Source organism: Aulonocara sp. 'chitande type north' Nkhata Bay, linkage group LG11 (genome assembly GCF_057382095.1).
Source record: "Aulonocara sp. 'chitande type north' Nkhata Bay isolate Kocher_YH1m ecotype deep benthic linkage group LG11, A_spYH_male_GT1.1, whole genome shotgun sequence".
Lineage (NCBI taxonomy): Eukaryota > Metazoa > Chordata > Actinopteri > Cichliformes > Cichlidae > Aulonocara > Aulonocara sp. 'chitande type north' Nkhata Bay.
This window is the reverse complement of record NC_141354.1, coordinates 39,907,952-39,934,239: the sequence shown is the minus strand read 5'-3', so window position 1 is coordinate 39,934,239 and position 26,288 is coordinate 39,907,952. Positions and strand designations below refer to the sequence as shown.

At 42.5% G+C, this 26,288-nt stretch overlaps 1 protein-coding gene across 1 annotated transcript; it reads left to right on the top strand.

Moving 5' to 3' along the window:
- The first annotated feature begins 563 nt into the window (after positions 1 to 563).
- LOC147319883 (membrane-spanning 4-domains subfamily A member 15-like) lies at positions 564 to 25,637 on the top strand. The gene is made up of 7 exons (XM_086310105.1): positions 564 to 695; positions 785 to 892; positions 3,978 to 4,034; positions 5,241 to 5,408; positions 20,019 to 20,120; positions 20,220 to 20,327; positions 25,011 to 25,637. The coding sequence occupies exons 1-7, from the start codon at positions 564 to 566 to the stop codon at positions 25,038 to 25,040; spliced, it is 705 nt and encodes a 234-aa protein (XP_086166231.1). The 3' UTR covers positions 25,041 to 25,637.
- Positions 25,638 to 26,288: the final 651 nt, after the last annotated feature.

The window sequence follows — 26,288 nt, the reverse complement described above, 5'->3', positions numbered from 1 at the left end:
TCTTCTATCATGGATCATTTTAACAAGTTTCCATCATTGTTGGCTTGTCTGGCTGATCTGGTTTTGGAGACTTTCTTAGCAAAGTCTGGCATGTTCAGTTTGATCAGCAATGGTCTGACCGATTCTAACAAAGAAAACAGATCCACATACTGAGAGATGTTACATGTTACAGGTACCAAAGAAGCCTGACTCTGAGGATCTAAGAAGAGTCTGAAAAGGAACTGGCCCATCTGGTCTATATGTGCTTTGTGGATAAATACAAGATCTCATGGTTCATCCATTATGGTGCTCACAGCAGGAGGGCTATAAGTCATTAACTAGAAAAGTTTAACAGCAGCCAGACCAAAAAGAGGAAGATGAATTTTTGCAGGGAGCTGAAGCATGAAGGTCAAAGTCAGCTTAATTTTTCAGGGCTAAATTTCCTCCTTCTCATGAAAACACATGCTGTGTTTTCGTGAAGGGGAATTGAGGAGGAAGCAGGAAGCAGTTCGGATTTAATCATTAGCTGTGAGCTCAAATACAAAGCAGCAGCCCACAGCAGCTTCTATCACTTCAGCTCAAACATGTCAGCATCTACATCTGCAGCAGGGACGGTGGGCAGCGTCTTCGTGGTCACCCACGTGATCCCCGCTACTGAGCCACAAAACACTCCACAGAAGACCAAGTTCAGCCAAGGACGACCGGAGGCCCTGGGGGTGAGACTCTGTAACTGCTCAGAATCACAGTAATAGTACACAGTGTTTGCAGTAAAGCATCTGTGTGGTGCGTACGGTTGTACCCACAGACGGTGCAGATCATGGTTGGCCTGCTGCTCCTCCTGTTTGGGATCATCGTGCTTCCACACTCTGATTTGGAGATTTATAGCGGTGTCTTCTTGTGGGGATCTCTGTCTGTAAGTGTGCTGAGACTCTGTTGGTCTTTTCTCTGCTGTCACTTTACAATTCTGAGGTTTTATGACCAAACTCACTACCAAACACAGAAAATGCATCACCTTTAAGAACGGATACTAAACAACATCGTGGGAAATCGGCTAAACAGGACTTCTTCCCTCCTGTTGAAATTTCTGAACTAATTTCAGTGATTTTGCATGAACAAACAGATTTCATTTCATTTATTTATAAAGCGCATTTAAAACAACACAGAGTTCACCAAAGTGCTGTACAACAGAATAATTAAACAATGACATTAACATCATCAAACAGGTAAGAACATTCGAATAAAAAAATGGTAACTCTCATGCAGTATAGAAAGCCAAAGAGAAAAAATATGTCATAAGATGGGATTTAAAAAGAGTGACAGTTGCTTTTCTAATGTGGAGAGGTAGATCATTCCACATTTTCGGCGCCACACCACAAATGCCTGATCCCCTCTATGAACCATTCTAGACGTGTGTAAGGTAAGCAAATGATCACTTGATTGAAGGGCCCTGAAGGGTGAATAAAGCTGCTAAAGGTCAGACAAATAGTCCAGCGCTTCTGTTGTTACCTCTGAGCAAACTTCAAAAATTACTCCAGCATGTGTGTTAATTTGCTTCAAGCTGCTTTATACTGTGAGGTAAACACCTTATAATATCCAAGACAACCCCCCGCCACAATCAGGCAACCCCTAATCTGTCATGGTACTGGTACCCTGTTAATTCATGATTGTTTTGGTTTTTGGAAATGGTTGGTTAGCTCTCTGGAGCATTCTCTTCCAACTCCGTCTTCCATGTGCAGTCGTCCTCATGATTTACCACTTTGATCTTTGCATCTTTAACTCCCTGTCTCAGTGCTTGAGTTTTCCTGTTATATTTTGGTAACCTTCTGTCCCTCTGTGTTTTTGTGTCTAGTTTTTCTCCCTCTGTCTCATCTTCTCTCAGTCTCATCGTTCGTTTTCTGTGTTCTCCCTCATCCCATGTTCATTAAGCAATGAATTTTTTTACAAGAGCAAAGGTGACATACACAGCAGTGGATTCCCAAATGCCCGGTGCAAGGTGCCAAATGCAAAAATACTTCCTCCACAACTTCTCCCAAACTATGAAAGCCAGAAACAAGTTTAATATTCAGAAACCTTTACTGAAGCTCACTGCTGTACTATATCATAATAATCTAATACTAAATATAATACTGGCCATATTATATTTACATTACCAAAGTGAGATGACTTTAGTCTCATGAACAACATCAGCTAATTGTTATTTACTAGCTAATCTTAAATGACTGTTCAGCACAGAAATGAAGCCCAACAATCATTTTTACAGTCCCGTGGTCTCAGCCTCAGATACTCAGCTAATCAAAATGATCTCATAAAAAAATGAAAGAACAAAAGACATTTTTCTCCTTCATTTCTGTCACACAAGGCTGTATGAAACGTTTCTCGCGGTTAGTATCATGGTTGCTAGGCAACCTGAGCAGCGCGACAAAGGCCAGACCGTCCCATTTCACAAGCCTCTCACTTCGGCACTTCTCGCAGTTCGTAGTACCCACACTTCGCAGACTACTGTATGGTCGCTGAATTGGGACACAGCCCTTGTCTCCTTCACTATGATCAGTGTCAGCTGTGCTCCCACCTGTTTCCTCTCCCTCTGTAGCTGTCCATGTATAATGCTTAGTCTCCCTCTCTTCTTTATCATGTGTTCCCTCATCCTGCATGCACTCCCCCCCCCCCCCCCCCCTGTTGTCCATGTTTCCCCTGTAGTTTCTGAGTTTCCTAGTTCCTTCCTTGCTTGAGTTTTTGTATTTTGTATTATTCAATTCCCGAGTATCACCATTAAAGCTCATTCATTGCAGTGAGATTTACTTTAAATATGACTATCCAGAGTTGGGACCAGGAAGCAGAGTTGCAGTTTTACACGCCTCTTTGCAGCTTCTCTCCTCCTGCTACCCCCCCAAAAACCCATCTCCATAGAGACTGTGTCAGCTCCCAAACAGACAAAAAAACAAACTAAAAACCAGCAACAAACAACTTAAACATAAACAATCACAAAGAAAGAACAATAAAGTATCCACATCTGAACCAAAGAGTAAAACAGTGAAATGTGGATGATTAAATATTAGGTCTCTCTCCTCCAAGTCTCTGTTAGTACATGACTTAATAATTGATCAACAAATCGATTTACTCTGCCTTACAGAAACCTGGTTGCAGCAGGATGATTATGTTAGTTTAAATGAATCAACACCCCCGAGTCATTCTAACTACCAGAAACCTCGAAGCACAGGCCGAGGGGGCGGTGTGGCAGCAATTTTTCACACCAGCCTATTAATCAACCAAAGACCCAGACAGACTTTTAATTCATTTGAAAGCCTGCTGCTTAGCCTCGTCCACCCCAGCTGTGAAACTCAGAAACCAGTCTTACTTGTTATCATCTATCGTCCACCTGGTCCTTACACAGAGTTTCTGTCTGATTTCTCAGACTTTTTATCTAATTTAGTTCTCAGCTCAGATAAAATAATTATTGTGGGTGATTTTAACATCCATGTAGATGCTAAAAATGACAGCCTCAACATGGCATTTAATCTGTTATTAGACTCAATTGGCTTCTCTCAAAATGTAAAAGAACCCACCCACCACTTTAATCACACTCTAGATCTTGTTTTAACATATGGCAGAGAAACTGAACATTTAACAGTGTTTCCTGAAAACCCTCTCCTGTCTGATCATTTCCTGATAACATTTACATTTACAATAATTGATTACACAGCAGTGGAGAGTAGACTTTATCACAGTAGATGTCTTTCTGAAAGTAATTATATATATAAATTATGGAGTTCCACAGGGTTCAGTGCTAGGACCAATTCTGTTTACATTATACATGCTTCCCTTAGGCAGCATCATTAGAAGACATAGCATACATTTACACTGCTATGCAGATGACACCCAGCTCTATCTGTCCATGAAGCCAGATAACACACACCAATTAGTTAAACTGGGACATGTAAGGTAGCGTTAGGCACCACCTATCTGTGCTAACATGGCACCCTGTTTGTGGTCTCTTGCAGTTTGTCTTAGCTGGATCTGTGACTGTATCGGCTGGGAAATCCCTTAATTGTTGTCTGGTGAGTCTAAAAATATCCAACATAGCAGCATAGCTTTCTGTTATCTAGCTCATGTTATTAACTGGACAAATAAATCCAGGTTATAAAGTCCAGCTATAAGTATATTCACATGAAAGATACAGAAACATGAATAGATCTACTGACAGCACAGTACCTTTACCAAAGTAAAGTGATCTCTCTCTTTTCATCTCACACAGTGCTGTCATACAGCACTTCATCTGTCAATTAATATCCATTAATATGTGGATCCTTCCTTTACATTACTTTCATCTTGTAGCTACAGTTGGCAAGCACCTTTTTTTTCTTTTTTCATATGAGCATTGTGGATAAACCTCTGGTCTTTGATGGTACAGTGATGGGAAACCAAACTATGACCTGCTCTTTGTGTGGAAAGAACTCATTAAAAGCCTTCAGTTAATCCAAAATGCTGCAGCAAGAGTCCTGACAGGGACTAGAAAGAGAGAGCAGATTTCTCCTGTTTTGGCTTCCCTTCATTGGCTTCCTGTTAAATCCAGAATTCAAAATCCTGCTCCTCACATACGAGGTCTTAAATAATCAGGCCCCATCTTATCTTAATGACCTTGTAGTACCATATCACCCTATTAGAGCACTTCGCTCTCGCTCTGCAGGCCTACTTGTTGTTCCTAGAGTATTTAAAAGTAGAATGGGAGGCAGAGCCTTCAGTTTTCAGGCCCCTCTTCTGTGGAACCAGCTTCCAGTTTGGATTCAGGAGACAGACACTATCTCTAATTTAAGATTAGGCTTCAAACTCGTTTCTCTAATTCAGAGTCAAGGCTGTGCCCTTGCCAGCTCTCATAGGGTGAGAGATGGAGTATACCACGGGCAGGTCACCAGTCAGATGAAAGTACAATATTAGCAGACTGACAGCATCAAAGTGTGACTGAGAGGAAAACGATTAAAAGTTCTGTTTAGTCAGGTTGGAAAAGAGCCCCATTTCTGTATTTATAAAGTTAATGTGAAGCAGAAAGGAAAGCTGTCCCATCATTAGGACACAGGTCTATAATCAATGTTAAATAAAGTGGTTAAATGTACTTTTTTCAGGATTAAATATTCTCTAACATCTGTTCTAAAACTAGTCTCCACACTGTCCCGTGACTCTGGTGAGCTGCAGTTTCTACAGGTTTAATCTGCCTTTCAGGTGCTGCCAGGTTTTCCAGGTGTGCTGACCCGTTTTGTGCTCTGCAGGTGAGAGGCGCTCTGGGAGCCAATGTTATTGCTGCAGTTACTTCAGCTGCTGCCATCATCATCTACATCCTGGAAGCCTTTTGGCCACATTATGCTTATCATTATTATGGTAGCTCTTACTTGAACACCAGTACCCCCGACTGGTCATTCACTCACAACTATGAAAGGGTAAGACATTTTGTTTTATATTGTACAAAATCTTCTACATGTCTGATTTCAGCCTCTTGATCAAAGCTGCTGAAGGATTTTGGGGGGTGGATCTTGATTGTGGTCACACCTCCTCTGCAGGTACCAGATTCTCAGAAAGCGCTTCAGTGCTCTGTGTTCAGATGAGGGAGTTTTTAAAGACAGGAGAATCAGAGGAGCATTGAACATCGTTCTGATTTAGAAAACTACAGACCTGCTGCCAGTAACATCCATGTAAAAAGCAGCAGCTAACAGGGCATCTGAAGGACAGACGTCACTCAGTGGTTGTGTGGCGCAGAAGCAGCCCTGTTATTCTGTGTAAGAGCTGAAATGTATGTTTGATAAAGGAGGGATAGAATTTGGTTATTAGAAAAAGGGATTTCATGCAGTCACAGTGTACTAACATCTAAATGATCCCTGCATACTGGAATGACTGCACAGGTTGAATCATGCCTTAGGTGCACCAAGGTGAAAGAAAACCATCATCACTTTTACTACAGTCTTCTTTCCCAGCGTTCACTAACATGGCCTCTTATGTAGTATTTATTTTACCCTCCAGTGTTGTGACTAAATTATCCAGATGCCTGTAGAGGACAGTGCCATCTAGATGGCAGCTTGAACAGTTGTGTTTTTTCAGGAGCTCCGAAAGACCGCAAAATTTGCTAAGTAACTTTATTCTCCTTCCACTCGAACTATAACTATGGATGCCCAAAAGGTTATTAAGAATGCAAAGCTGCAATTTGTGTCGTCAAACCCCAATGCTAAGACGTCTTCGCATGCTAAAGTCAGTGACCATGGCTATGCTAGCACTGAAGCTGCCAACGTGGGCCTAAACAAGCGAGAACGGGGAGCAGACTCGGCGCCGCCAACTCCATCAAAACAACCGCCAGAGGAGAAGAGAACAAAATCTTCAGAGAAGGAAGATGATATCTCCAATAAAACTATTTTTGAAGCCATTCTGGGAAGAAGAAATTTGAAGTACAACTGGAAGATATCAAGGAACAAAACAGACAAAGTGCAGCTATGGTTGCCAGCTTGATTAAGGCTGTAGAGTTTAATGCTGCAGAGATAGTCGATCGCAAACTGAAAGTTGTTAAACTGGCAAATGCGAATGAACAGCTGCTTAAAGAAAATGAAGACTTGAAAAGAAGAGTGAGAGAACGAGCGCTACTGAATGAGGTGGTGCTTAAAGCTGAAAGGGGTGAAGGAAGACAAAGATGAAAACATTAGAGTGAAGGTTCTGCAAACGCTTCAGAAGATTGCCCCTGACTCGGACTTAGAAGAGGCCGTTGATATTGTCCATCACTTAGGGAAACGAGTTGATGGCAGAAACAGAAACATCATTATTCTATTCACACAGAGGCGAATTAAAGAAGAATTGTGGAGGCGCACCAAAGACTCTTCAACCTGCAAGCAAGAAGGCATCAGCTTCGCAGAGATGTTGCCGCAGGAGGACATACAAGATCGACAGCGCCTATGGCCTCTGGTGGAGGAAGCAAGACGTGCGGGTAAACGAGCCTACTGTCGTGGTCCACATGCCTTCATTGATGGACGCAAAGTTGAGGAAAGACAGGAGAACTAAAAATAACAAAAACTGAAATAGTGGAAACTTGTTCGCGGTCTGAGGAGCTCAGCATTTAGTACTTTTCTCTTTTTCATTCTTTTCACGTGGTGAGTGATATTCTGTCTATAGTTCATGTTGAATGTTAACATTTGTTTTGGTTCTTTAAATGTTAGGGGTTTAAGAGAATCTGTTAAAAGAAAAGCCTTATTTTTGTACTGCAGAGGTAAAAAATCAAACTGTATTTTTCTACAACAGACTCATTTATCTGATAGTGATGTATCTTTTTGGTCAAACCAATGGGGCAGCAAAATCCTGTTCAGCCATGGCTCAACGAGGTCGGGGGGTGTAGCGATTTTATTCAATAACTTTCCCGGGGATCTTGTAATACAACGGACTGACTTGAATGGTCATTGGTTGATTGCTGCAATGAGAGTTGAAAGTTTGTTTTTCATTTTAGTCAATGTTTATGGATATAATAATGAAAGTCAGAATAAAATTATGTTAGAAGATATAACTTCAAATATTTTTGAACTTAAAGATCGATACCCTACAGAATACATTTTAATGGGTGGTGATTGGAATATGACTCCTGATGAATGGACTGATAGATGGCCCCCAAGGACAGGTAGACCACAAAAAATAACCTAATTATAGATTTTTTGATAAACAACAATTTGACAGATATTTGGAGAGTAAGAAATCCAGGAATTAAGAGCTTTTCCTGGTTTAAACCAAATGGAGCTTGTAAGTCTAGAATAGACTATTGGCTAGGAAGTGACATCATTCTTAACCACACTGTTGATGTCAAATGCACCTCTATCTGATCATTGCTTTATTGAACTGTGCTTAGAATCCGAAATTAGACAATCAAATAAAAGAACTTATTGGAAGTTCAATGCCAAACTTTTACAAAATGAAGACTACTGCAACATAGTCAAAAAAATTATAAAAGATATTATGGCTGATCATCTAATTGTAGGATATATCAGTAAATGGGAATTCATTAAATTCAAAATTAGAGAATTTAGTATTCAATTCAGTAAAAACACAAGTCAAAAGCAAAGAGAATATGAATGTAAATTATTCCAAGAAATTACTTATTGCTGTAGTAAAGATGATCTAAATATCCAAGAAAGGAGTAAACTTATGGAGTTGCAGACTAAATTAGATCAGCTCTACCTAAATAAAGCAGAAGGAGCTTTTGTGCGTTCATGGGCCAAGTGGATTGAGGAGGGGGAAAGAAATTCTTCATATTTTTTTAATTTAGAAAAGAGCAGACAGAAAAGAAATTTTATATCTTCTCTGTTAATTGATGGCATTGAATGTGACGACCCTAAAATTTTGGAGAATGAAATTTATACATTCTGTTCCAATTTATACAGATTGTGATGTCTTTTTTGATCAAATAGATAATTTGATCCCTAAAATTGATGAATCGTTTCAGGAATTTTGTGAATCTGACTTCAGAATTGAAGAGTTAGATGCATCTGTTAAGAAAATGGCACTTAATAAATCCCCTGGTCCAGATGGGCTTACAGTTAATTTCTTCCAATTTTTTGGGGAAGACTTAAGAGAAATTTTATTCAAAGCTGTACTGGCCAGTATTGAAAAGGGAGAATTGATGTCTAGCATGAAACAAGGATTAATTACATTAATTACCAAACCAAACAAAGATAAACGACAATTGGATAACTTAAGGCCCATAACTTTATTAAATACAGATTACAAAATTTTCTCTAGCTCAGTTGCAACAAGGCTTAAGCAAGGGGTTTCAAGTTTAATTAGTGAGACACAATCAGGGTTTCTGAAAGACAGGAACATTCATAATAATATCAGATTGGTTTTAGACTTACTGGACTACAATGATCTGATTAGTGATGACAGTTTTATTCTTTTCTTGGACTTTTATAAAGCTTTCGATTCAGTAGAACATCCTTTTATTTTAGAAACACTAACTCTATTTGGATTTGGGGATAAATTTAGGAAGATAATAGATATACTGTATAATAATAATAATAATAATAATAATAATAACAAGTAAGATAGAGAATAGGAGGAGGATAATAGAAATAGGACCAAAGCAAGTACTAAGTATGCAAGCAGATAACTGTCACTGATACATAGGAAAGCAACAGGTACAGAGCAAACAAGAATTTAAATGAGTATAAAAGTGCATAATATGAAATCATAAAAGAAATATTAACTAGAGGGAAAGGGAAGATTGAATAAGTGGGTTTTTAATATATAATGATATAAACAGCTCTGTGTCGTTAGGCTATGGCACTGGTAAAAGATTTAGCGTCAAAAGAGGAATCAGGCAAGGGTGTGGAAGCTCTCCGTTGTTGTTCATAATGGTTGTGGAGATGTTCGCAATTCTAATTAAAAACAGCAGCGTTGCCGGAATTGAGATTATGGATAATTTTTTAATAATTAGTCAACTTACGGATGACACTACTCTTAAAAAATGAACATCAGATTCCCCTGGTAAAACAAATAATCACTACATTCTCAAAAGCTTCAGGCTTAAAGTTAAATTTAAATAAATGTGAACTATTGGCGTTAAAGGAGTGTAATTCACAATTACTGTACGATATAAAGGTGGAGAAGGAGGTAAAATATTTGGGCATCACAATTTCAAAAGATCACAAAGTCTTAGAAAAAGTAAATATTTCAGATAATGTCTGTGAAGGTTCTCTTTTTTGTCTGTTTGTTTTTTGTTTTTTTTTGCCTGTCCCATTTGGCTCTTTTGCATCAGAATTGTTGTCTAAAGGCAAAGAAAGATGCCCAACGGATTTACTTTACCAAATTGACCATCCCAGCCTTGCCGTAATGGTCCATTTGATTCACCTTTTATTGTTTATTTTATTTTCACTTACTGAATACGGGACAGACTTGACTGGGGGAAAGAAGGGGAGAAAGAAAGAGGGAAAGAGAAACAGCTGAGAAGAGGGACGGGGGAGAAGGGCAAAAAACAAAAACCAACAGAACAGGCAGAAAAAAAAAGAAGAAAAAAAATGCATATATCGATCACCTGGATCACCTGCTGAGAAAGAAAAAAGAAAACAAGCAGAAGAGAACAAGAGTAATAGAATAAACAGCATCACAATGATATATGGGAATATGACAGTAAATACTAAATGTTAAACATTATTGTGCAGCACATAAGATCAACAGAACACAGTGTGCTTTGAGGTAGGAGCCAAAAAGGGTGTAGTTTGTGGGTGTGATCACCCGTGTGTACACCTGTGAGCATGGACGCTTGTTTTTTTTTAAAAAAAGGTTCCTTCATGTAATAATCTGCTAGAGGGTGTGGGGGGGCCACAGCCCCGTCCTCCAGGGCATGAAGCAGGTATGGAGGAGATCAAAACTCCAGACATCCAGAGGCCCCCAGAACACAAGAGACCAAGGAAGACCAACAGAGGGGCAGCCGCGCCACTGTCCCAGAAAGAGCTGAGGAGAGTCCCAGATGAGGGCTCACTCAGCAGCCGCGGAGCAGAAGCCAGGGGGAGTTGCAGTGACGCGCCCGTGAGCTCCGCCGGCAGCCAGCCGTGCCTGAGTGACCGAGCCCCAGGCCGAGAGGCCGGGGGCACCCCACCTCCGAAGTGGCCCGAGCGAGCCCCAGGCTCCAGGCCCCGATAAGCGGCCGCCAAGGAGTGAGCCGGTGTGTACCTGGACGCCCATCCCCGGACACAAAGAACCACCAACGCACCGATGTCTGAGGGGGTCCGCCACTGGCAGGGGAAGTGGTGGTGGGGGGAGATAGGCCTCCAAACCTTGGAGGGCCTGAGATGTCCCCAGAGAGGTGGCGTCTGATACCCAACCTGACATATAGACACAGACATACAGGCACACACAGACACAAACATCCATTCCCACCCTCATGCTCTCATATGCACTTACTCCACACTCAACCAACGTGGAGACAGACATAAAGAGACGCTGTACACACGATCACACTCCCCAAGCGTACTCTACGAACCGGGTCTAGGTACCCTTGCCCCTGGAGGGGGGAACTGCACCCAGTGAAGGTTCTCAGTCATCCAGGTCATCGTAGTCAAAGGAGCTTGCAAAGAAAAGCGTCTGGACTTCTTTAAGTTGCTTGAAGACGTTTCACCTCTCATCCGAGAAGCTTCTTCAGTTCTAAGCTCAAATGGTGGAGAGTCCCAGATATAAACCCGGTGGGAGTTTCCCCCCACAGAGGGACAAAAGGACCCCTGATGATCCTCTAATCGCCTGAGCCAAGGTGTGAAACTGGGTGTGGGTCCCAATCAGCCAGAGTTTCGGGTGAATGTGCAGTAGTAGCAGCAAGCAGGTGAATTCTGTACATTAATATGAATAGATATCTGACTATTTTACAGGATAGACAATATAAACATATTTAAAATTAAAGGAATTGAAATGTACATTGTGCCTTGGTTTAGTGTCTGGAAGAGTCCTGTCTCAGTCAATTATAGATGATGTGAGAGGGCGGGTGTGTGTGTTTAGGGCACGGATGGCTTGGGGATAGAAGCTCCTCTTGAGTCTCTCTGTCCTTGCCCGGAAGATGCGGAACCTTCTACCAGATTGCAGAAGTTGGAACAGTTTGTTGCCAGGATGGGACGGGTCCTTCAGTATCTGCGCTGCTCTAGTCCGGCATCTCCTGGTGTAGGTGTCCTGAAGCGGGGGGAGAGCAATCCTGCAGCAGCGTTCTGCTGTACGGATCACTCTCTGGAGAGCTTTTTGGTCCTTCACACAGCTGTTCCCAAACCACGATGTCATGTTCTGTGTGAGGATGCTCTCCACAGCGCCTGTATAGAAAATCCTGAGGATCTTTGGAGAGACCCTGAACTTCCTCAGTTGTCGTAGGTGATACAGGCGCTGCCTAGCCTTTTTGGTCTGGACCTGAATGTGGGCAGCCCATGTCAGGTCTGAGGAGATGTGGACACCAAGATACTTGAAGGACTGCACCCTCTCCACTGGAGCTCCATTGATGATAATGGGCTTGTAGTCTCTGTGCTGACCCCTTCTGAAGTCCACCACCAGCTCCTTGGTCTTGCTGACGTTCAGCTGGAGGTGGTTGTCCTGGCACCACGATGCCAGATTCTTCACTTCATCCATGTAGGCCGCCTCATCGTTGTTGGAGATGGCACCCAACACCACTGTGTCATCAGCAAACTTCACAATGGTGTTGGAGCCATGGGTGGCCACACAGTCTGAAGTGTAGAGGGAGTAGAGCAGTGGCGAGAGGACACATCCCTGAGGTGCTCCTGTGTTGATGGTGATGCTGTTGGAGAAGCACCTGCCCACCCTCACCACCTGAGTTCTGCCAGTGAGGAAGTCCAACACCCATGCACACAGACGGCTGTTAAGTCCCAGATCCCTCAGCTTTGTGAACAGTCTGCAGGGCACTATTGTGTTAAACGCTGAACTGTAATCAACAAACAGCATTCACACATAGTTACCCTGTTTCTTGTCCACGTGGCTGAGAGTGGTGTGTAGGACGTGGGCGATGGCATCCTCTGTGGATCTGTTGGATCTGTCGGCGAACTGCAGCGGATCTGTGGTGTCTGGGATGGAGGAGGAGATGATGTTCTTCAGCAGCCTCTCAAACACCTTCATTACTACTGAGGTCAGTGCAACTGGCCGGTAATCGTTCAGGGATGAGGGTTTGCTGTGCTTGGGCACAGGGATGATGGTGGATCTTTTGAAGCATGTGGGGACCACAGACTTCGCCAGGGACTCGTTGAAGATGTAAGTGAACACACCTGCTAGCTGGTCAGCACAGCAGCGCAGCAGACGGCCGGTGATGCCGTCTGGCCCCACCGCTTTCCTTGTGTTCACTCTCCTCAGTGCCGCTCGGACGTCATGCTCCGCGATGCTGGTCACCGGTCTCTCGCTGATGACGTCACTGTCCTCGGTAGTCAGGCGGTAGATAGCATTAGCCGCCTGGCTAACCTCGAAACGGGCGTAGAACCGATTCAGCTCGTTGGTGAATGCAGAGTCGGCGTTGATCGGCGCAGTGTCCCTGGCTTTGTAGTCCGTAATGGTGCGTAGTCCGTGCCACATACTCCGTGTGTCGCCCTGGTGGAAGCGGGACTCCACACGTTCCCGGTACCGGCGTTTGGCATCTCTCACCGCGCGCCGCACGCCGTATGAGGCCGCTTTGTAGGCGCTCATATCGCCAGTGGCGAGACCCGCGTTGTAGGAGGCGGTCCTGGCGTTTACTGCAGTGCGGATCGATCTGTCCATCCACGGTTTCTGGTTTGGGAATGTGGTGACTCTCGCAGTGGGGATAATCTCCTCCGCTAGCATATTGACGAAGCATACTGCTACTTCTGTAAACTCGTTGATGTCGACTACGCATGCTCTGAACATGTCCCAGTCTACGTCGTTGAGTGCGTCCTGTAGCGTAGCTTCTGATTGGGCAGTCCACCGTTTTACTTCCTTCGTGGTCACGTCTTCCCTCCGTATGCTTTGTTTATACTGGGGAATGAGGAAGATGGCGTTGTGGTCAGACTTCCCAAAAGCCGGGTGTGAGACAGCTTTGTAGCCCTGCTTGTATGGCGTGTAGCAGTGATCCAAAATCCGATCCCCTCTCGTTGGACACGAGACATGCTGGTAAAAGTTTGGCATGACTTGTCTGAGGTTCGCTTTGTTAAAGTCTCCTGCTACAATGAGGGCTGCGCCCGGGTCCTTGTTTTGAAGCGAGCTCAGCACATCATGTAATTCGGACAAAGCCATACCTGTGTCCGCTTGGGGTGGGATGTAGACCGCCGTGGCAATGACTGAGGTGAACTCACGGGGCAGATAGAAAGGGCGGCACTTAATGCTCAGGAACTCCAGATATGGCGAGCAGCCGCTGGAGAGAGTAGAAATGCTCCTGGCATCACACCACTTTCTGTTTACCATGAAACACACTCCTCCACCTTTGGTTTTGTTCGACTCTGCCGTTCTGTCCGCGCGGAGCACAAAGAATGAATCCGACGGAGTTACGGCCTGGTCCGGCACGGTGGGGGTCAGCCATGTCTCCGTGAAGCACAGAATGTTGCAGTCCCTCATGTCACATTGGAAGGTGACCCTTGCTCTTAGGTCATCAAGCTTGTTCTCCATGGATTGTACATTGGCCAGTAGGATACTGGGCAGTGGTGCGCGATGCGCCTGCTGTCTCAGTCTGTTCCTAATACCAGCGCGTTTTCCCCGGCGCTTCTTTGTTCTGCGCCTCGGATGAGCAGCCCCTCCTTTGTTGTTCTCCGCGCCGCGTAGAATCTCTGGCGGCCAGGAAGGGTCAGGTTTAAAAGTGTCCAAGATTAGATGTGCAACCTTGGCACCGATGTTTACAAGTGATCCGCTGTCGTATACTATAAGACTAGAGGATTTTGGGATGTAAACCAGAGCAAAAAATAAGTAAAAAACAAGAAAAGTGGATAGTCGGAGCGGAGCAGTCAGTAAGGCGTCTGGACGTGGCCGCGCCATCTTGGAAAATGGGTGACACGGGGGAGCCCATGGCACAGCCATGTTTTTGTCTGTAGAAACCCTCGTTGTACTTGAAATATGTAGTGGTGAGGCAGAGGTCTAACAGTGTGCAGATCTGATCGGGTGTGAAGTTGGTCCTGTCCTCCAAGGAGCTGTCTTCTTGTAGTCGTTTTCTGACAGTCTCCACGGCCTCCGTGGTGGGTATGCAAGTGAAGAGAAAGACTACATCAAAGGACACCATGGTTTCATCTGGATCCAGGGTAAGTTTCTGGACCTTGTCGGTGAAGTCGGTGGAGTTCTTGATGTGGTGTGGGGTGTAGCCTGACACGCTCCTCGACATGTGCAAAAAAATTGGGAGGGGGGGGAGGTGTAAAGGAAGAACGTTATATCAGAATCAGAATCAGAATACTTTATTGATCCCTGGGGGAAATTATTTTTTGTTACAGTGCTCCATTTTAAACCAACATTAAGACAAGACAGACAATACACTAACTAAGAATAGTACAATATATACATATATATACATACATACATACATAAGTCACTTATATATATATATATATATATATATATATATATATATATATATATATATATATATATATATATATATATATATATACATATATATATATAAAACACCCAGCACGCCCCTGCGGGCGGTTTATCCTTCAAGCTCGGGTCCTCTACCAGAGGCCTGGGAGCTTGAGGGTCCTGCACAGTATCTTAGCTGTTCCCAGGACTGCGCTCTTCTGGACAGAGATCTCCGATGTTGTTCCCGGGATCTGCTGGAGCCACTCGCCTAGCTTGGGAGTCACCGCACCTAGTGCTCCGATTACCACAGGGACCACCGTCACCTTCACCCTCCACATCCTCTCGAGCTCTTCTCTGAGCCCTTGGTATTTCTCCAGCTTCTCGTGTTCCTTCTTCCTGATATTGCTGTCATTCAGAACCGCTACATCGATCACTACGGCCGTCTGCTTCTGTTTGTCTACCACCACTATGTCCGGTTGGTTAGCCACCACCATTTTGTCCGTCTGTATCTGGAAGTCCCACAGGATCTTAGCTCGGTCATTCTCCACCACCCTTGGGGGCATCTCCCATTTTGACCTCGGGACTTCCAGGTTATACTCGGCACAGATGTTCCTGTACACTATGCCGGCCACTTGGTTATGGCGTTCCATGTATGCCTTGCCTGCTAGCATCTTGCACCCTGCTGTTATGTGCTGGATTGTCTCTGGGGCATCTTTACACAGCCTGCACCTGGGGTCTTGCCTGGTGTGATAGACCCCAGCCTCTATGGATCTTGTGCTCAGAGCTTGTTCTTGTGCTGCCATGATTAGTGCCTCTGTGCTGTCTTTCAGTCCAGCTTTGTCCAGCCACTGGTAGGATTTCTGGATATCAGCCTCCTCTATCTGCCGGTGGTACATACCGTGCAGGGGCCTGTCCTTCCATGATGGTTCCTCGTCTCCCTCCTCTTTCTTGGGTTTCTGCTGCCTGAGGTATTCACTGAGCACTCGGTCAGTTGGGGCCATCTTCCCAATGTATTCTTGGATGTTCCTTGTCTCATCCTGGACTGTGGTGCTGACACTCACCAGTCCCCGGCCCCCTTCCTTCCGCTTAGCGTACAGCCTCAGGGTGCTGGACTTGGGGTGAAACCCTCCATGCATGGTAAGGAGCTTTCTTGTCTTTATGTCAGTGGCTTCTATCTCCTCCTTTGGCCAGCCTATTACCCCAGCAGGGCACCTGATCACGGGCAGGGCGTACATGTTGATGGCCCGGATCTTGTTCTTACCATTCAGCTGACTCCTCAGGACTTGCCTGACCCTCTGCAGGTACTTGGTGGTTGCAGCTTTTCTAGCGGCCTCTTCATGGTTCCCATTTGCCTGCGGGATCCCCAAGTACTTGTAACTGTCCTCTATGTCTGCAATGTTGCCTTCTGGTAGTTCAATCCCCTCAGTTCTGACTACCTTCCCTCTCTTTGTTACCATCCGGCTACACTTCTCCAGTCCGAACGATATATATATATATATATATATATATATATATATATATATATATATATATATATATATATATATATATATATATTCATATTAATGTACAGAATTCACCTGCTTGCTGCTACTACTGCACATTCACCCAATGTATATAAAGCCAGGTATGAAAATCCAACCAAAATATTTGTATAAAATTGCACAAAAAAATAGATGGTTAATCCTCCTCTTCTGTTTCACAAAATACACAATTACCAGTTTCTATTTTGAATCTATCACCAAGGAGTCTATTTGTCGGGTAAATTTTATTCAAAATTTTAAATTGGACTTCTTTCCCTTTAGGAGGGATAGGGAAGGTTAACTGAATACCATATATATATATATATATATATATATATATATATATATATATATATATATATATATATATATATATATATTAGGGGTGCAACGATATTCGTATCGATATTGAACCGTTCGATACAGTGCTTTCGGTTCGGTACGCATATGTATCGAACAATACAACATTTGTGTGTGTTTAGGGCACGGATGGCTTGGGGATAGAAGCTCCTCTTGAGTCTCTCTGTCCTTGCCCGGAAGATGCGGAACCTTCTACCAGATTGCAGAAGTTGGAACAGTTTGTTGCCTGGATGGGACGGGTCCTTCAGTATTGGGACCCACACCCAGTTTCACACCTTGGCTCAGACGATTAGAGGATCATCAGGGGTCCTTTTGTCCCTCTGTGGGGGGAAACTCCCACTAGGTTTATATCTGGGACTCTCCACCATTTGACCTTAGAACTGAAGAAGCTTCTCGGATGAGAGGTGAAACGTCTTCAAGTAACTTAAAGAAGTCCAGACGCTTTTCTTTGCAAGCTCCTTTGACTATTTCAGATAATGTTGACAAATGTAAGACAATCTTAAATAAGTGGTTACAAAGAGACATCACAATTTTTGGAAGAATATTATTAACCAAAATGGATAGTTTATCTAGATTTATATATCCAGCTTACTCTTTATCAATATCAAATAAAGTTATTAAAACAATTAATAGCTTGAATTTTAATTTTATTTGGAGGAATAAGTGCCATTATATATCTAAAGATGATTTGGTTAAACCATACATTGAAGGCGGTGGAAACGCAATTGATTTTGATATAATGAATGGTGTTTTGAAACTTAAATGGTTAAAATCCTTCCTAAATAATCCACACTCCATTTGGTTTTTTATACCAAGTAAGGTCTTTAACACACTGGGGGGTATCGACTTTCTCCTAAAGTGTGACTTTGAAATTACTAAGCTACCTGCTAAACTCTCTGAATTCCATAAACAGATCCTTCTTTGTTGGAAAATGTTATTTAAACATAATTTCACTCCACATAATAGCCCAATTTGGAACAATAGATATATACTGATGAACAGAAAATCTATTTTTATTCAAGATTGGTTATCAAAAGGTGTTTGAGCAATTGTCCATTTTGTAGATGAGGAGGGGCATGTTCTAGGACATCAAGATTTTTGCCAAAAGTTTAATATCCAATGTTCTAAAAGTAAATTTAATCGGGTTATAAAATCCATTCCATTGTCACTTAAAAACATAGTTGTAAATGATATAATATATTCTGACATCTCCCCCAAGTTAAGGCAATTATATATAGATGGTATTCAGTTAACCTTCCCTATCCCTCCTAAAGGGAAAGAAGTCCAATTTAAAATTTTGAATAAAATTTACCCGACAAATAGACTCCTTGGTGATAGATTCAAAATAGAAACTGGTAATTATGTATTTTGTGAAACAGAAGAGGAGGATTAACCATCTATTTTTTTTGTGCAATTTTATACAAATATTTTGGTTGGATTTTCATACCTGGCTTTATTCCAGTGGGAGTCAAATTACCCCATTTACCTTAAATATGATAATGTTTGGAGTGTTTTTGAAAGAAAAGAAAGCTAATTATGGTGTTAATGTGTTATTAGTCTTGTGCAAGCAATTTATACATAAATGTAATTTTTTTAACACCAAACCAACACGAGCTTACTGGAAAAACGACTTAAACCTGTTGGTTAAATCTTAAGATAAGATAAGATAACCTTTATTAGTCCCACATGGGAAATTTGTTTTGTCACTGCAGGAAGTGGATAGTGCAAAAGTTATATAGCAAAAATTAGAATACAATAAGAATAAAATACTGTACACAGTAGAATAAATAGAATAAAATATACAATAGGATAAAAATAAAATACAAATGCTATTTGTATTCTGCACTGACTTTAGTTAAAAACAAAAAGTCTGTTTTTTTTGTTTCCTTTTTGGAAGATTTTGAGTTAATAATCTGTTAAGTTTTATGACCCCATTTTTATATCTTCTTTTTCCTATGTATGAAAGTTGCTAATATGTAAGGAATGTCTATTCTCTGAATGTGTAATATCTGGTGCATTTTGTTTGTATGTTGATTTTGCTAATAAAAAAAAAGAAGAACATTTAGAGCAGCTGTGTCTGCCAATCAAACGAGTACAGAAAACTTGCATGACAGTCAGGTCTCAGACAGAAGTGCTGCCATCCCATCGCTGACGCTCACATCACCTACTACCAACAGTAAAAAAGTGTAATGTGTAGGTTTACGGCGCATTTAGCAGAAAGTGCTCTTTAGTCCGGTTCCTTCAAGCAAAAATAGTCTGAAAAGTGTGGCGACTGGTTTAACATTAATGTGGAAACTTTTGAAGCGATGACGTTCTCTCCTGTTATAAATGATCATCATTATTATGATTCATGTCCTTTTTATTGAGAGTTTTATTCTGTGTCTAGATTTACTGCGATTGACTGTGGTCTCTAATTGTTCCTGTTTATCATTAGAGGCTATCAGTATTTCTTGCTACAATAATTAAGCCCTTTTCCATTAGTACCTGCTCGGGTTGGCGTGGCATGGCTTGACGTGGTTTTTAGGGTTTTCCATTAGGTCACAGATGTCGAACTCCAGGCCTTGAGGGTAGGTGTCGTGCAGGTTTTAGATGTGTCCTTGGTAATTTAGCCATTTAAATTGCTAAATTACCTCCTCAACATGTCTTGAAATTCTCCAGAAGCCTGGTAATGAACTAATCATTTGATTCAGGCATGTTGACCCAGGGTGTTATCTAAAACCTGCAGGACACCGGCCCTCAAGGCCTGGAGTTCAACACCCCTGCATTAGGTGGTGGTTCCTGATAGCAGGTACTTTTTTAGTACCTACTTGGATCAAGGTTATCTGAAAATGTGCTACCGGTTGGCTTGTCAGTGGCACCACTCCATGAGTCATGAGAGCGTCTCCTTTGTGAAAATCGAAGCTGCCATTTTTAAAATGGCAAAGAGGGAAACGACTGCACAGAAACAACACTGCGGTCCCCGAGTCCGACAAAAAGCCACAGACCGAGCAATAAGTAGAAAATGGCGTTCATGCTGCATATAAATGACATCACAGGACATTCAGCCGTGTTGCTGTAATTGTCCCACGCACATGAGGTGGTACTCAAGTCGCCTCAGCCTGATCTGAGTAGGTTCTAATGGAAAGGGCTAAAAGCACAGGGGCGTTTTTATCCTCCCAGGTCCAGAGAGCTGTTCTGGCTGTTTTCTGTCTCCTGGAGTTTATCGTTTCCATCTGTATCGCTGCCTTTGGCTGCTACGCTTTGTGTCCCTCCACTGATCAGGTGAGTCCACCTGTGTCCACCTGAATCAGCTCAGTCTTTTCACATTCTTCATGTTTCCAATTCAAACCTTAACAGCTGTGTCTTTTGGGTTGTTTTTAGCCAATCATCTTTATCAACAAATCGCTCGAAGCTGCTTCAGAGGTCCCATGTACATACGAATCCCCACCTGTGTCAGAAGCCCCACCCCCTTCAGAGATCAGCTATGAGGTGTGTTGTTGAGGTGGGAAGCTGGGGCCTGTACTAAGATGTTTCCTCATCTGGCTTCACTTATCCTAACACAGGAAGTGGTCATCAACTAAGTAAATCAACCAAAGTTTATTGAGCATAATTACATGCAAAGGGCAGAGTTTGCGACATGTGACCAGCCTGAAAGATGGACAGGTGTGCTGACACAGAGCGGCTGATTTTACACAAATGTGTAATATCATAAAAACATGAAGCTTGAACACAGACTGCAGACAGCAGAGTGTGCGAGAGCTTTAAGAGCTGCTGTTTAATAAAGTTTATTTGAAGGAGAGACAGATATGGGTGAACAGACTCCGCATGTGACTCAGAGTCAGGATGACCTGATGGTGTGTGTGTGTGATCTCACCACCTGCTGACCAATCAGTTCACCAGAAAATGGTGTCATCACTCCTGGAGGATCCATCAAAGCTGTGTGTGCAGACAGTGATAAGCAATAATAGTGTGTACTTGTGTAGGACTGAGTACTGCAGAAACTCAGAATAAGTGACAGTCATATACAGACTGTGCAAGATTAAAAAAATCAAAATAAAATAATAATAACATCAATAAGCAGCAGTGTCCAACTGTAACGACAAACTTCAAATTAACATAAAAATCTCAAAGTTAAATCTCAAACTCTCTATGTCTGTCACACTCAAATGTTTCGGATCAAACAACTTTAAATATTAGACAAAGATAACAAAGGTAAACACAAAATACAGGAAAAACTCCCAAACCTACAAGGCCCTGTGTGAAAGAGTGATTGCCCCCTAAACCTAATAACGGGTTGGGCCATCCTTAGCAGCAACAACTGCAATCGAGCATTCGTATTACTTCATTGAGTGTTTCACAGCTGTGGAGGAATTCTGGCCCACTCGTCTTTGCAGAATTGTTGTAATTCAGCCACACTGGATGATTTTCAAGCATGAACCACCTTTTTAAGGTCACGCAGCATCTCAATCAGAGTCGGGTCAAGCGTTTGACCAGCTCACTGTAAAGTCTTCATTTTGTTCTTCTTAAGCTGTTCAAAGGTGGACTTGCTGCTTTGTTTTGATCGTTGTCCTCTTGCTGAAACCAAGTGCGTTTCAGCTTCACCCAGTCTCTTTCTTATGGTGGAGTCATGAACTCTGACCTTAACTGAGGCAAGTGAGGCCTGCAGTTCTTTGGCTGTTGTTCTGGGGTCTTTGGATGAGTCATGGCTGCGCTCTTGGGGTAATTTTGGTCAGTCACTCCTGGGAAGGTTCACTACTGTTCCATGTTTTTTGTGGATAATGGCTCTCACTGTGGTTTACTCGAGTCCCAGAGCCTTTAAAACCTTTTCCAGACTAACTGATCTCAATAATTTTGTTTCTGTTTTGTTCGTAATTTACTTCGATCATGCCATGATGTCTGTCTTTTGAAGATCTTTTGGTCTGCTCCACTTTGTCAGTCAGGTCCTATTTAAGTGCTTTCAATGATTTCATGTTGCAGTAATGAGGCCTGGGTATGGCTAGAGAAACTGAACTTCCAAAGGTGTGATCAGTTTTTCACACAGGGCCATGTAGGTTTGGATTGTTTCCTCTGCATTTTGTGTTTACTTGTGTTATCTTTGTCTAATGTTTACATTCGTTAGATGATCTAAAACATTTAATGTGACAAAGATAGAAAAAGTAGAAAAATCAGGAAAGTGGGCAAACACTTTTTCACACCACTATATTAACATTTACAAAAAATAAATACATAAAATAAAAAACTTTAAGACCACTTGAATAATACAAAAAAAAATAATCATATTTTCCATGGATGGATCTGAACACGGTTCCAAGTAGAGCTTCAACATGCAACAAGAAGAAATTGGAGTGAGACAAAACATTTTTTTGAGCATGCAGTTTATTGAAAACAACGCTTAAACTGAAACAAGCTGTTTTACAGCTGACCAAAAGTTTAGGACCACGAGCCTTTAAAAGGACGAACCTGTGCAGAAACGTGGATTCATTGTCATTTTCTGTCAGGTAGTCACACTGTCATGACGTCCTGATGGCAAAAAAGCTTTTTTGAGCGTGGTCAGATTGTTGAACTGCATAAGCAGGGTCTCTCACAGCGTGTCATCGCTGCCGAGGTGGGACGCAGTAAGACAGTCATTGCGAATTTCTTAAATGGTCCTGAGGGTTATGGAACAAAAAGGCCAAGTGGAAGACCCAAAAAATGTCCCCGGCACTGAGCCTGAACACTGGACACTCCTCGACCCAAATTAAGGCCGTTACTGGTGCCGACTGCAGCCCATAACCCTCAAACGGCATCTGAGACTGAAAGGCTTCAAAAACAAACACACGTCTTCAAAGGCCTCGTCTCCTTGAACGCCACAGAACTGACTGTTTGGACTTTGCTACAGAGCACCAAACATGGGACACTGAAAGGTGGAAGAAAGTTTTATTCTCTGATGAGAACAAATGTAACCTTGATGGTCCTGATGGTTTCCAGCGCTACGAGCATGACAAGGAGATCCCACCTGAAATGTTTTCTACACACCACAGTGGAGGGGACGCCACAATGGTCTGGGGTGCTTTTTCCTTCAGTGGATTTTTCAAGTGGTCTTAAATCTCTCTCTCTCTCTCTCTCTCTCTCTCTCTCTCTCTCTCTCTGTCTCGCTATTTGTGATTGGTCAGATGCTGCCAGCCCGGCCCCTCTCACACAAGCCTTCTGCAGGTTAGACCCTGGCATTCAATTCAATTCAATTCAATTTTATTTATATAGCACCAAATCACAACAACAGTGGCCTCAAGGCGCTTTATATTGTACAGTAGACCCTACAAAAATAGATACAGAGAAAAACCCAGCAATCATATGACCCCTATGAGCAGCACTTTGGTGACAGTGGGAAGGAAAAACTCCCTTTTAACAGGAAGAAACCTCCGGCAGAACCAGGCTCAGGGAGGGGCGGGGCCATCTGCTGTGATTGGTTGGGGTGAGAGAAGGAAGACAGGATAAAGACATGCTGTGGAAGAGAGACAGAGGTTAATGACAGATATGATTCAATGCAGAGAGGTCTGTGAACACATAGTGAGTGAGAAAGGTGACTGGAAAGGAAAAACTCAATGCATCATGGGAATCCCCCAGCAGCCTACGTCTATTGCAGCATAACTAAGGGAGGATTCAGGGTCACCTGGTCCAGCCCTAACTATATGCTTTAGCAAAAAGGAAAGTTTGAAGCCTAATCTTGAAAGTAGAGATAGTGTCTGTCTCCTGAATCCAAACTGGAAGCTGGTTCCACAGAAGAGGGGCCTGAAAACTGAAGGCTCTGCCTCCCATTCTACTTTTAAATACTCTAGGAACAACAAGTAGGCCTGCAGAGCGAGAGCGAAGTGCTCTGATAGGGTGATATGGTACTACAAGGTCATTAGGATAAGATGTTTGTTGATTTTGGTGATTTGACCTCTCATCTGAAAAGTTCAGTCACTAATCTTGGTGTTAAACTTGATTCTGCGCTTACTTTTGAAGGTCATGTAAGTGGGGTGGTAAAATCAGCTTTTTATCACCTCAGACGCCTGTCGAAGGTCAAGCCTTTCCTTTCCAAACCCAATTTGGAAACTCTTATTCATGCTTTTATCACCTCACGTCTGGACTATTGTAATTCCCTTTTAATAGGGGTTGGGTCGGGCACCTTGTCACGCCTGCAGTTAGTGCAAAATGCGGCGGCGCGATTTTTAACCGGTAGTAGGAAATTCGATCACATCACTCCGGTTCTGGCTTCCTGGCATTGGCTTCCCATTGAATTTAGGGTTCGTTTTAAAGTCCTTTTATTGGTTTTTAAATCTTTAAATGGTCTGGCTCCTGTCTATTTATCTGATTTGCTGAAGCCACATGTTCCTCCTCGCTCGCTCCGTTCAGCTGAGCAGCTGCTGCTGTCGGTCCCTAAGTCGCGGGGGAGAGGAGACCGTGCCTTTTCAATTGCGGCTCCGATGCTCTGGAATAACCTTCCTCTCCAAATTAGACAAGCGTCATCAGTGCAGGTCTTTAAGTCCAGATTGAAAACCTATTTTTATTCCCTGGCTTTTAACTGTAGGAAACTGACACCTTCTTATTTATTTTATTGTATGTAATGATTTTATGGTATTTTTAATTTGGTTGTTGTTTTGATCTGTGTTGTTCAGCACTTTGGTCTGCCTGGTGTGTTCTTAAAGTGCTATACAAATAAACGATGATGATGATGATGATGATGATGATGATAAGATGGGGCCTGATTATTTAAGACCTTGTATGTGAGGAGCAGGATTTTGAATTCTGGATTTAACAGGAAGCCAAAACAGGAGAAATCTGCTCTCTCTTTCTAGTCCCTGTCAGGACTCTTGCTGCAGCATTTTGGATCAGCTGAAGGCTTTTCAGGGAGTTTTTAGGACTTCCTGATAATAATGAATTACAGTCGTCCAGCCTGGAAGTAATAAATGCATGAACTAGTTTTTCAGCGTCACTCTGAGACAGGATATTTCTAACTTTAGAGATGTTGCACAAATGGAAGAAAGCAGTCTCACATATTTGTTTAATATGTGCGTTGAAGGACATGTCCTGGTCAAAACTTAGCTTCATGTGACTTAGTATAAGTGAATCCTGGTCATGGACAGATACCAGGTTACAGGTGTGTTGGACTTGTTGCAGAGCAGGGCTCACGTATCGTGTTGATGTTTGCAGGATGTGAAGTACGACACCAACATCGTCTGACTGCTGCGGACCGAACTCCATGCTGTCCTGAATCTTCAGCTTCTTTTTAACTGCTTAATGGAATCTTTAAGAATCAGTTCCACCTGTTCAGGTCATGATCCTGGGTCTTTTGACCCAGCGTTTAAAGTTTTAGCTTATTTTGATGTTTATAGTTTATGTTTAAGTCCTTTAGGAATTCCAAGTTCATTTCCACTTTGCCTAAGTTGCCGTTATAGTTAATTGTTTTTTCGATTTCCCTTGTGTCCTTTACCCCTGTGTTTATGTTCGCCCTTTATGTGTTTCATGCCTGCGCGTCTTATGGTGTCAGGTTCGTGTTGTCATGTCTGCGTTCCATGCTGTTTCCCTTCCTAATTGCAGTGTGTCTAGTTTTGCTTCCCCTTGTCACCTCTGGTCTGATTTGTCCCACCTGTTCCCCATCCTCACACATCTTTCTGTGTACTTAAGTCCTCCTTTGTTCAGTGTCAGGTTGTCTGTTGTCTTTTGCGTCATGTCTCCCTGTTTCAGGTATCTTTGTATCCACGACAAGTTTCATGTTTATGCTTTTTCATGTGTATTTTTAGCTTCCCCAGTTTACGTTATTGTTTATTCTCATCTTAGTTTGCCTTATGCATTACTTTGTATTTCTCCATCAGTCATATTAAACTGCTCACTTTTTGTTAATTCAAGTTTGGTCCCACGTTCCTTTGTGTCTGGTTCCACTGTTCACTATACATACAGTCTGCTTCTGCATACTGTGACAGTTCAGGTCCTTTACAGATGACCAGTCAGCACACAGTACAAAACCACAGCAGTTAATATAGCTTAGTCTGATTAATTTGTAATTTTATTGTAGTGAATAAAATGTTTAGTTTTTATTGTGTTGTACTACAATATAATACTTAATTAACAATTTAATGCTAATATCGCTAATGTATAAGTGTAAAGACGTGAGTTGCAGATTGTTAACGCCACCCTGACTGTTGCTGAACCTGTTGGCTCCTCAGAGAATCACTGAAAGGCCCATTCAGTCCTCCCAGTTTAGGGTTAGGGTTAATTTACCTGCCACTCTGACAATAAAACAACTCTGAAGACTTTATTTACAAAATGTAAATAAAGGAGCTGGTTACAGATCAGAGTTATACTGATCTGTGAACAGTGATGGGAATAACGGCGTTACAAGTAACGGCGTTACTTTTTTCAGTGATGAGTAATCTAACTAATTACTATTCCTATCGCTACAACACCGTTACAGTTACTAACAAGAAAATG

Excerpts from the sequence above, each read along its gene's own strand:
- LOC147319883 (XM_086310105.1), top strand. The coding sequence starts at position 564 with ATGTCAGCATCTACATCTGCAGCAGGGACGGTGGGCAGCGTCTTCGTG. Across the intron at positions 696-784 it reads GACGACCGGAGGCCCTGGGG|ACGGTGCAGATCATGGTTGG; the intron begins GTGAGACTCTGT and ends TTGTACCCACAG. Across the intron at positions 20,121-20,219 it reads TGTGTCCCTCCACTGATCAG|CCAATCATCTTTATCAACAA; the intron begins GTGAGTCCACCT and ends GGTTGTTTTTAG.